The 12,656-nt window shown below is 42.4% G+C and overlaps 1 protein-coding gene across 4 annotated transcripts in view; it reads left to right on the top strand.

Annotated features, from left to right (window-relative positions):
* si:ch73-22o12.1 (nectin-2) overlaps positions 1–12,656 on the top strand; it is a 175,734-nt gene that overhangs the window by 91,989 nt on the left and 71,089 nt on the right. The window contains exons 7-8 of one of the 4 annotated variants that reach the window (XM_058053328.1): positions 202–249; positions 2,106–11,635. The exons of 2 other annotated variants lie outside the window; for them this stretch is intronic. In XM_058053328.1, coding sequence (XP_057909311.1) covers positions 202–249; positions 2,106–2,674 — 617 coding nt within the window. In that variant the 3' untranslated portion in view covers positions 2,675–11,635. Of the gene's footprint in view, positions 1–201; positions 250–2,105; positions 11,636–12,656 lie in introns of those variants that run through there. One more of the 4 variants, XM_058053329.1, reaches the window with a different exon arrangement.

Genomic DNA, 12,656 nt, shown 5'->3' with positions numbered 1-12,656 from the left:
CCTCCTCCTCTTCTTCATCTTACTCCCACCCTCCGCTGCTCCATTCATCATTATCCTCCCCCGCATGGCCTCCCTCTCCACCTGTTCCGCCGCACACACACACACACACACTCCATTTCCCTACCTCCCTTCCTAACTCCATTCCCTGCCGCCACCACCGCCGCCACCGCCGCCGTCACAGTTCTGCTTTGTGATTTGTAGCCTCAGCCTTGGACGAACGCTGTCGGTTGAAGGGCAACACAACACAAGGTGGGGGATGGCATGTCTGAGAGCTTTTTGTGACGTGGCTGTGGGAATGAGGACGAGCAGTTTTTGAGGAGAGGAAACGTCACTACTGTAGCGAGATACTACCTTTTGGAAAATATGGCTTGAAGGCACACAAAATACTCAAATAAATCAAGCTTGGGTAACTCAGATTTCTTTTCTTAATCCAATACAAATGTTATTTATATTTGAGCATTATTTATCTGTATGTGTACTGTAGTAGTGTGCAAAATCTTTAAGTCACTCTTAGCTTTGTTGTTGTTATTTTGGCATAGTAAAGCAATAAATAGTAGGTCACTTAAAGTACAAAAACTGATTTCCCAGACACTTTGTAAAAGGGTTGTGCAAAGGGGAACAAACCCTTATGAATGTAGTGAAAATCTGGATAAGAGTGCAGAATACATTAATTTATCTAGACCATTTGAAACAGGAAGAATAGCCTGCTCACGAGCAAATATACTATAAAAATGATAAATATAGGTTAGCGCGCAGGCCTCACAGCTAGGAGACCCGAGTTCAATTCCACCCTCACCCTCAGAGTTTGCATGCGTGGGTTTTCTCCGGGTACTCCGGTTTCCTCCCACATTCCAAAAACATGCTAGGTTAATTGGCGACTCTAAATCGACTCCAAATTGACAGTAATCCCTCTTTTATTGCGGTCAATTGGTTCCAGACGTGACCCGCAAAGTAGAATTCATATAAAGCATAGAAATCATGTTTACAACATTCTAAACAAGTTTTTTGACATTATTAGAGCCCTTAAGATATGAAATAACACCCCTATAGTCACCTTGAACTTGTATTAACCATAATAATAGACATAATAATAAAACATAATAAAGAGTATGGGCTTGCTAGCTAGGAGACCCGAGTTCAATTCCACCATCTCTGTGTGGAGTTTGCATGTTCTCCCCGTGCATGCGTGGGTTTTCTCCGGGTACTCCGGTTTCCTCCCACATTCCAAAAACATGCTAGGTTAATTGGCGACTCCAAATTGTCCATAGGTATGAATGTGAGTGTGAATGGTTGTTTGTCTATATGTGCCCTGTGATTGGCTGGCGACCAGTCCAGGGTGTACCCCGCCTTTCGCCCGAAGACAGCTGGGGTAGGCTCCATGAATGAAAATGAATGAATGATAAATATATCAATAAAAAAAGAACACATAAGGGAGTCAAATCAAGTAAATTACTGAGCATAATAAAATAAATACAAATAAATAAAAATAAACATCTTGCTAACCAAAACAGCAGCACCCACCAAAGTAGTTAATAATAGTTAATAGTTAATATTTCCCAGCTATAAACCTACACTATTTTCTGAAATTGTTGACACAATGTCCCAGTTAGTCACCTGATGCGTCCTCCACTTTAAATACCATACAGGTAACGTCTTGAGCTTCCATCATTTTCGCACGATCAATAATATTTTCGGCGATTAATGATGAGACACTTTTGGAAGTACTCTACGAATATGTGTGAGTCTATATAATGTCTTATTTTCTCTTATTACGTCTACTATATGGGGTAATGCACGTGTAAAAGTGACTATAGGGGTGCTATGGCTCCCAGAGGGCTCTAATAAGTCAGAAAATGGTTAAACGTGTTTAGTGAAAGCCTCCTTGCACACGCATTCCCATACACACAACACTGATGGAATTGTGTAACAGGGACACCACCACTGACATCACCCAGCCTTTGTTCCCTGGTCCTTCCCATGGTTCTCGTCACCCCCCCCCCCCCCCCCCCCCCACCCCATCCTATCTTTGTGGCTTTTTCTCAGCACAATTCACACTCTTCTTCTCCCCTGTTTTTCTCCCTCCCTTCCTCCTCTCCCTCCTACAGAGCCATCAGTGAACCCGTCCAATGCTGGCGTGGTGGCGGGGGCCGTGATAGGCTCCCTACTGGCCCTACTTTTGGTGGCGGCCCTCGTGGCCGTGCTGGTCACTCGTAGCCGCCGGCAGCAGCAAGGCTACCGCGGCAATGACCTGAAGACTCGCATTTTCGGCGGCGGCAAGAAAGCCAGCAAGAACGGCACAGGCACGGGCGGGGTCAGTGGTGGCGTGAGCAACAACAACGGCCCCATCTACGTGTACAACGATGGCTCATCCCACCAGGGTCTCGGGGAGAAAAACAACCACAGACCCCTGGGGGTGGGGGCGCGGCCCGAGGTGGCGTCCAGCACACCCACCGCCCAGGACATATTACTCAGCAGTGAGCTGGACGACGCAGAGAGGAGAAAGTTTGACGAGCTGGAGGAAGAGGAGCGGTACGACCACTTTTCCGGGGGCGCCCCCATCCTGCAGCTGCGTCCACCCAATGACCAGGACGATATGATCGGAGACTACCTGGATGATGACATGGAGTCCCAGCGAGATGGTTCTGTCATTTCTCGAACTGCTGTTTACGTATAAAGGAGGAAAAAGAAGAGGAGAGAAAAGGAAAAAAAAAAAAATCCTGAGGATTTTTGTGGCTCCGGGGTGTCGTCACTGTCAGATGGAGATGCGAGAATGAAACCACTGTTTATTTTTCAAAAATGTATTTTACATATATTCTATTATTAATCACAGTGTAGCCCCAATTGTCTGGAGGGGTGTGTGTGTGTGTGTGTGTGTGTGTGTGTGTGTGGTAGGAATCTTAGAGTGGAGTATTTGCTGTTTGTTTTTCCATGCCGCTCCTTGTAAAAAGTACAACTGGAACATTTTGAAAAAGAAACTATTACATGGATGCTAGCATAAATCACAGAGAGAGGAACCATGGTTCTGTAGGAAAGGAGCGTTCCCAGCATCCGAAATACAAGCTACACATGGCGCTGCTCACTTCCACGTTCACTCTTATCTTCTCGGTTTAAGTCGAGGCAGGTTGCCAGGTTGATGCGTGTTTACCTGCTATTCTCAGGTCTTCCTGCGGGAAGCCTTTTTTTGGAGGTCGGAGGTAGTTAGTCGCTAGCGATGGGACTGAAGGTTAATTGATTAAGCGTCCAGGACTTATTTTTTTTCCCTTCTCACTACTCTAACTCACTAATTTGACTTCAAAAACCACAGTAACAGTTGTGTTGAGATACCTTTTAATTACCTTAATTCATGTTTTATGATTTAAGGTAATTCAGCCTGTCAGTTTTTGCCATTTTTGAGGGAATATCATAGCCGTAACGTTCAATTTCTCGTAATTTCTACCGTCTTGTTGTATTGAAAGCAATGTCACGGCCCGGTAACTCTTATATGTCGCACCAGATGATGTGGCACATCACATTATGACGAAAACGCCCGCTATACAGTGAAGAAAATAAGTATTTGAACACCCTGCTATTTTGCTATTTCTCCCACTTAGAAATCATGGAGGGGTCTGAAATTTTCATCGTAGGTGCATGTCCACTGTGAGAGAGATAAACTAAAAAGAAAAATCCAGAAATCACAATGCATGATTTTTTAACAATTTATTTGTGTGATACAGCTGCAAATAAGTATTTGAACACCTGAGAAAATGAATGTTAATATTTGGTACAGTAGCCTTTGTTTGCTATTACAGAGGTCAAACGTTTCCTGTAGTTTTTCACCAGGTTTGCACACACTGCAGGAGGGATCTTGGCCCACTCCTCCACACAGATCTTCTCTAGATCAGTCAGGTTTCTGGGCTGTCGCTGAGAAACACGGAGTTTGAGCTCCCTCCAAAGATTTTCGATTGGGTTCAGGTCTGGAGACTGGCTGGGCCATGCTAGAACCTTGATATGCTTCTTACGGAGCCACTCCTTGGTTTTCCTGGCTGTGTGCTTCGGGTCGTTGTCGTGTTGGAAGACCCAGCCACGACCCATCTTCAATGCTCTGACAGAGGGAAGGAGGTTGTTCCCCAAAATCTCACAATACACGGCCCCAGTCATCCTCTCTTTAATGCAGTGCACTCGTCCTGTCCCATGTGCAGAAAAACACCCCCAAAGCATGATGCTACCACCCCCATGCTTCACAGTAGGGATGGTGTTCTTCGGATTGTACTCTTCATTCTTCTTCCTCCAAACACGCTTATTGGAATTATGACCAAAAAGTTCTATTTTGGTCTCATCTGACCATAAAACTTTCTCCCATGACTCCTCTGTATCATCCAAATGGTCATATGCAAACTTAAGACGGGCCTTGACATGTGCTGGTTTAAGCAGGGGAACCTTTCGTGCCATGCATGATTTCACATCATGACGTCTTAGTGTATTACCTACAGTAACCTTGGAAACGGTGGTCCCAGCTCTTTTCAGGTCATTGACCAAGTCCTGTCGTGTAGTTCTGGGCTGATTCCTCACCTTTCTTAGAATCATTGAGACCCCACGAGGTGATATCTTGCATGGGGCTCCACTCCGATTGAGATTGACCGTCATGTTTAGCTTCTTCCATTTTCTAATGATAGCTCCAACAGTGGACCTTTTTTCACCAAGCTGCTTGGTAATTGCTCCGTAGCCCTTTCCAGCCTTGTGGAGGTGTACAATTTTGTCTCTGGTGTCTTTGGACAGCTCTTTGGTCTTCGCCATGTTACAAGTTAAAGTCTTACTGATTGTATGGGGTGGACAGGTGTCTTTATGCAGCTAACGACCTCAAACAGGTGCATCTGATTCAGGATGATACATGGAGTGCAGGTGGACTTCTAATGGGCAGACTAACAGGTCTTTCAGGGTCAGAATTCTAGATGATACACAGGTGTTCAAATACTTATTTGCAGCTGTATCACACAAATAAATTGTTAAAAAATCATGCATTGTGATTTCTGGATTTTTCTTTTTAGTTTATCTCTCTCACAGTGGACATGCACCTACGATGAAAATTTCAGACCCCTCCATGATTTCTAAGTGGGAGAAATAGCAAAATAGCAGGGTGTTCAAATACTTATTTTCTTCACTGTACCACTGGGTTCTGTATGAAAGGCACAGCCTCAGTTGCGTTCAAATTCCAATTATTTGACACATCTAAAATATATCAACATACAACATGATTTATGGTTCGCCGTCTCTTTAATTGATCATACAACTTTTTTTTTTACTTTTTTTTAATTTTTATGACTTTTAACCTGAAATTTGTCACACAGTCCAACAAGTACTGTACTGCGTAAATGTCAGACTAGATACTGACTTCCTGTGTTGCTGGATTCTGTATTAAAGGAGGTCGGTAGCCCTCCATCGGTAGTCCGTTGTGCGGGTAGTTAATAGCTAGCGATGGGACTGAAGGTGAATTGGTTAAGCATTTCGGACTGTCATTTATTTTTTCCCTTCTCACTACTCTCAATTTGACTTCAAAAACCACAGTAACAGTTGTGTTGAGATACCTTTAATTACCTTAATTCATGTTTTATGATTTAAGGTAATTCAAAAGTCAGTTTTTGCCCCTTTTGAGGGAATATCATAGCCGTAATGTTCAATTTCTCGTAATTTCTACCATCCTGTTGTATTGAAAGCAATGTCACGGCTCGGTAACTCTTATATGTCGCACATCACATTATGACAAAAGCGCCCACTATACCACTGGGTTCTGTATGAAAGGCACAGCCGAATATTTCCCTCCTCAGTTACGTTCAAATTCAAATTATTTGACTCATCTAAAATATATCAACATATAACGCGATTCATGGTTCACCGTCTCTTTAATTGATCATACAACTTTTTTTTTTTATTATGACTTTTAACCTGAAATTTGCAATATATATGTAAAAGTAAAAACGTGGAAAAAACACTATGTGAGCCGCAAAGTCACACAGTCCAACAAGTACTGTACTGCGTAAATGTCAGACTAGATACTGACTTACTGTGTTGCTGGATTCTGTATTAAAGTCTAGTGGTTAGCGCGCGGACCTCACAGCGAGGAGACCAGGGTTCAATTCCACCCTCGGCCATCTCTGTGTGGAGTTTGCATGTTCTCCCCGTGCATGCGTGGGTTTTCTCCGGGTACTCCGGTTTTCCTCCCACATTCCAAAAACATGCTAGGTTAATTGGCGACTCCAAATTGTCCATAGGTATGAATGTGAGTGTGAATGGTTGTTTGTCTATATGTGCCCTGTGATTGGCTGGCGACCAGTCCAGGGTGTACCCGGCCTCTTGCCTGAAGACAGCTGGGATAGGCTCCAGCACCCCGCGACCCTCGTGAGGAAAAAGCGGTAGAAAATGAATGAATGAATGAATGGATAATTTGCTAGGTATGGCGTTGGCGAGACATCCATGTGGCTTACAAGGTAGCCAGCATTGTAAATGTTTTTTCATGATGGAACGTTTTTTTGTTTGACCGAAAGCCGCCATACTTCTCCTTGTTTGAGGTTGCTTGCAAGACCACAACATCTGAAAAGAAAGCTCTTATTCTAAACGGCGGTATCACCACATGACATGTTTGTCACATCATGCATCTGTCTGTCCATTCACATACAATGCAGACGTCGTTTTTTTTTACGAGGGGAATATCTGGACCCTCATAGCCCGGGGGGGGGGCGGGGTGTTTACGTGCTGTACAACCATGAGCTTTTTTGACAAAGTGTTCACATGCAAGAATGTCTACGATTCGCCGCCAGCTAAAAGGTGGACTGTAAACCAGACCCAGACGGGAATGAGGAGTACTCGCCCTGACAGGGTGAAGGGGATGTAGAGAGAGGATGCATGGGGGGGGGGTTCTCATTCTCATCCTCATCCTCAAACAATCCTGACAGTACAAACTTGATTGCTAATGAAGCATGAAGTCGCAGGCTTAGCTGAGACCACCAGATTGCCGCCACTTATCCTTTTATAACGTAGCATCAACGCTAGCTCTCTATCATCCCTTCACCACCTCCTCTTTTTTTGCAAGTGTTTATGGGCACTCTGTGATTTAAACCAGGGGCGCTGTGGAGGTCACGGCCACAGAGAAGAACATTAGAGTGTTCTTTACTGCTCCTGATACAGCAGGTATCAAGAGTAAGCATAGTCCCCTACCCACTCCGCCACCCATCGGGCCCAGTTGACGGATGATGGAGCTCCGCATAACTGCATTAGAGTCTATAGATTTTCCACTGAGATCATGCAATATTTTTCTCCATTAGCGGATGCCGTTAAGTGTGGAGAAATTGATTGGGAGACATAAAAGCTTTTGCCGTAGTTATATTGACTAACAGGCAACATGCAGCGAAATGGTCCTTTATGATGCAGCTCGGGGGGTGGGGGGGGCTGATTGTCTCCTGACTGTTAATTCATCTCTTAACGAGCCACCGGAGACACCCCCCCCCCCCCCCCTTCTCTCAATTGCTCCCTAGCTGCTATTCTTACACGCTGGCCTTTTTTACTCGAGTCACTGTATCCGACCTTCTTCATCAGCTTTTCTTTGAACCCCACCGCCAATGGCTGTGACCTCTCGAAAGGCCCCCGGTGGAGTCTTGCAACATGTTGTAGATCGTGAGGTCAAATGCTGGGTGATTCGTCGCCAACGGCAACGATGACTGCACTTGGCCACATGTCTCGAGGTATTTTTTTAAAAATTATTTTTAGAGTAAATCAGAAATTCTGCGATTGGGTAGCGACCAGTCCGGAGGTGTACCAGGACTTACCCCGCCTCTTGCCCTTGAATAGGCTCCAGCATACCCGCGACCCTAATGAGAATAAGCAAAATGGATGAATAATGTGAAATGCTGGGAGAGAGCTTGTCGAGATGGACCTTATTTGCCTTAAGGGGGCGCTAACCTTTACGAAATGAAGATGACCGAAAATGTTCTAATTATATTTCCCTAAAACATGAAGAGGGGCGGCACGGTGGTCTAGTGGTTAGCTAGGAGACCAGGGTTCAATTCCACCCTCGACCGTGCATGCGTGGGTTCTCTCCGGGTACTCCGGTTTCCTCCCACATTCCAAAAACATGCTAGGTTAATTGGCGACTCCAAATTGTCCATAGGTATGAATGTGAGTGTGAATGGTTGTTTGTCTATATGTGCCCTGTGATTGGCTGGCGACCAGTCCAAAGACTGCTGGGATAGGCTCCAGCACCACCCTCGAGGAAAAGCAGTAGAAAATGAATGAATCAATGAATAAACCATGACGAGGATTGGATCGATAATTAGAACGAGGCTGTTCCTTAAAAAAAACATCAATAATCATATGGAGTGCATGAAAAAGTAGAAAGAAAATCATACCTCTTTTGAACACACGGCCATTTATTAAGAATTATATTGCACAACACAGAAGTATTAGAACCAATGTAGTAATAGTGGTAAGTAGCAAACGGTACTACATCGTTTCATTTTAAAGCATAACATCAAATGCAGCAACTACTGCAATCACTAAATCAAGAGGTTGCCCACAGCCACAGCTGTTAATATGCAAATTAGAGACCCTGGTGGTTATTTGCGTTGTCGCCCACGCACCCGGCCCCTTATTGGACACTTGGTTGTTCATTTAATTAGAGCATTTACGGTATCGCTTAATGGCCTCAATCAGCTGTGTATACACTGTACGTTTTGGCAGGAAATGTCTGCATCGGAACTCCAAAACGGGATCAAACTTCGAAGATACACGCGTTGACAAGTCGGTAGTATCAAAAACTCAGAGAAACCATCCCATTGCTGCAATAATTTCTATCAGCGAACCAGGGATCGGTATATGTTTATCAATAAACAGAGGGCAAATGAACTGATGGAGATACGACACTATCATGATAACGTAAACGTTGTTTATGTTGGTCACAACAATCGTAGCAGGAAATGTTCGTACCTTCCAACCAATCAGAGCACACCTTAAAACCACATGAATATTGTTTTTTTTCCACCTAACCATAATGCAAAGAAATGAGCTTTACTGCCAAAATCATACAGTGTAGAACAAAGCGCTAGCTAACGCTACACAACTCCCGTCTACCACAAATTTTTCACAATGCCGACAAAAACAAACAAAAGAAGTTATTTTTGCACGTGAGTGAGTGTATGTATCACTACTACAAAAAGAAATGTGAGTATAACGTTCGGTGTTTAAGAGGATGAAAACCGCGACTTTAAACTGTACATTTTTTTGGTGTTGAAATGTCTGTGTACTAAAACTGTAAACTTTTTTTTTTTTTTTGGTGTGAAAACAAAAGTGGATATTTATGAAAATGTAAAATATTATCGGCGTGAAGGGGACAGCGGCGGTCGCTATGGGTCAAGTGGGTTTTTCTCGCATCACAGGAAAAAAAAAAAACCATAATTGTGAATGTACATTTTTACTGCAGAGAGTGATTTTAGAGAGGGAAGTTCGACTCCTGTAGCTTTTTTTTTTATTTGTTGCCTGCATTTCTACACAATAAGCACAGTGTTGTTTTTGCACAATTGGCTCTCCAAGGCAGACACACACACACACACACACAAAAACACACACCATAGTCATAATTTATCAAGTAGGCTCCTTTCATACCAGTGTTGTGTCAGGTGTACGCAAACATTTTTTTTTTTTTTTTTTACGGGGCGTATTGTGTAACCCCAGCGGCCAACCTTTATCACTGTGCAACAAAAAAAAAAATCATAAAAAAAATGGGCAAAGTTGTGTACTGTATGTACACGCACATCTTCGAGAATGCCGAGAAACATTCGCCCACTCACAAACGCCCCACAGCCACTTTCATTATGCTGCACTCCAGACGCCTCATACCTGCCATTGCCTGACACGAGCCCACACACAAAAAAATCACACACAAAAAAAAAAAAAAAAACAGTTTTCGTCCTCCTCCATGCTCTGTGGTCAGGACGCATATTCTGTATATTCCTGCCGACTTGGAAAAAGCCGCATGAGTCCCCGTTACTTTTCTTATTATTTCCACGTAAACGACACCGTCAAGTGCATACAACTTATTTAGCTTTTAGCATTATTTTTAGCTTCCTACTCTTTGTAAAAAAAAAAAAACAAAAAAACATGGCCTCCTATACACACACAGCCTCAACTACCAGGACTCATTTCACAATGACTCTTTTCACATGCGTCACACCCTTCCCTGTATTTGTTCATCTTTGAAGATGTAAACAAATGAATAATGGCTAGTTTGTTGTTTATGATTGCAGTCATTTTTAATGAATTAAGTGATGCTAACAATTGGACCGAATGTCAAACGGTACTTTTTCCATTGAAAATAGTCATCATGGTCTTGGGACTTATACACACAAACAGACAGGTGGCACCAAGCAACTTCTTAAAGCGGGTCAGAGCTTTTCTTCCCAGCACTCACACACACACACACACACACATCAGTGATGTGGAGAGACGAAATTTTTGTCTCACAGTACATATTTTCCCCAAAGTGGTTCCCTTATTTTATGTTCGGGTAATTGCGGAAACAAATTCAGACACTAATGAAAGCAGTACAGCTAGCATGTTTGCAGGCTAACAAACGGATTGTAATTGCCTAGCTGTTGAGTGCTAATGGTAAGGGTTGTGCTAACGGTATATATATATTTTTTGATAATTGGGCAACACAAAATACCTACCCATGCACTTTTCATTTTTATTGAAAAAAAATTAAATTTCAAATTTATTGAAATGCAGTAGTTGATGCTGATGTTCAATACGATGCGATATTTAATTTTTTGTCCAACCCCGGGATGAAACTCTGCAGTTTAGCAAGCTAGTGCTGCCATTAGCATCTTAGCCACTTTGTTTCCAGTGTTCTAGCCTAAATTTAGTCACTATTAAACGATACACACTTAATTCTGAATGACTACTATTATAAACAATAATTGAATGGCTGTTGGTGTTTATTACATGAGTGACGTCATAGTGAAAAGTTTTTTTTTCTGTTATTGTTGTTGTTGTTGTCTGCAAACAGCAGAAGACAAATGAAAGCCTTAACATCCTCCATCTCACCCGTGAAGACAAAAACAAGTCATTCCTATGTAAATAATATAAATATATAAATATGTAGCAGATGGTGGAAAAAAAAGAAAATACTAATTTATGGTGTCACGTTTGTGTATTTCTTCTCAGTGACAGCAACGCATGAAGGATTTATCCCCCCCTCCCTTTTTTCTTTTTTTTTTGCTGTTCTTTTGCAGTGCTTTATAATTTATAATGTGTTTTGGGTTGTTCTTTTTTTTTGTTTGTTTTTTTGCCCGAGTGCTTTATTCTCAACTGCGTCGCTGTGATTGCCAAAAATGCTGGCAAATGTGCTTCTTCTTCTTCTGTACAATGAAGTATACGCAGCAGAACTACAAGTTTTACTCCGTAATGTGCATTTTTATCAGCCTCTCTCTGTGTACAAGTTTTTTTGTTTTTTTTCCTCGTCTTTCTCTCTTTTTTGTATTTTTTTATAAGTGATTTTTGGTCTCTTTTAAGATGGAAGAAAAAAAAAAAAAAGCTGGTTGTCACCGCTTTTTGTCATGTCTTTTTTCTTTTCTCCTATTTGGTTGTTATTAAAGATTTCATGATTTTTAAACAGTTTCCTCCTTTTCCCTCCCCCGGATAGAACAGCAGCACATTCCTTTCCAATGTTCCCTTTTAAGATGCGTATGTGTGCCATCGTGTACCGATCTTCCGTACTCACGCAGCAAATCCTTGCAGTGCAACAAAATAAAAATAAAAGAAATAACTACAGTAAACCTCGGATATATCGGATTCAATTGTTCCCACTGGTTTTGTCCGATATAAGCGAAATCCATTATATGCGTATACCGGAAAATGTCCGTTTTACGCATATATCGGATTTATATCCGGTATATGCGTAAATTGGATTTTATCCGTTATAAAAAGGCACTTCCTTGACTATGTTTCAATGTACCTGGACTGGGCAATGAAAAGAGACGTAAGGTAATGAGAATTTAACTTTATTGGACTCTGAGCATAACAAATTGTTAATTAAGCTAGGCCCTGTTACGCCCGTCAGGCCTACGTTATTTCCAATAGTGAGGTTAAGATCTCATTCACTGCTGTGCTGGTATTATTGACGTCACTCACTTTTATATTAGCCAGTGACATCAACAAGATTAGCATAACGATGCGGCCATCCGATATATGCCAGGGAAATTTAATGGAAATGCATTGGAACGGGACTGGAGATTTTGGCCGAAATAGGCGAAATCCGATATATGCAATGAATTTTTATTGGAAATGCATTACAGAAAAATCGGTTCTTTTTTATCTGTCCGTTGTGAGCGAATTTCCGATATATCCGAGTCCGATATATCCGAGGTTTACTGTATTACTAATAACTATAAGATATTGCTAGTATGTATTATGGCAATACCAACAGGCAAGAAGGTCCTTTAAGGTGGGCTGAGAATGTGTGTGACGTTATCTTTTTCCAATGAGAAAGGCTGTCAGTCTGAGTGGAAAATGTGGCTTAACAGTGCAAGCACTGAATGGAAGTTGGACTACATCAAGTTGTGTGGTTTCGGACAGGTTTGCCCGTCTGATGGCACTCCCAGCTCGTTTGTGTGGATGCTCAGACACTTGGAAAA

The sequence above is a fragment of the Doryrhamphus excisus genome, chromosome 17, assembly GCF_030265055.1.
Source record: "Doryrhamphus excisus isolate RoL2022-K1 chromosome 17, RoL_Dexc_1.0, whole genome shotgun sequence".
Taxonomy (NCBI): domain Eukaryota; kingdom Metazoa; phylum Chordata; class Actinopteri; order Syngnathiformes; family Syngnathidae; genus Doryrhamphus; species Doryrhamphus excisus.
The sequence above is the reverse complement of the archived record's forward strand: the minus strand, read 5'-3'. Positions and strand labels throughout refer to the sequence as shown.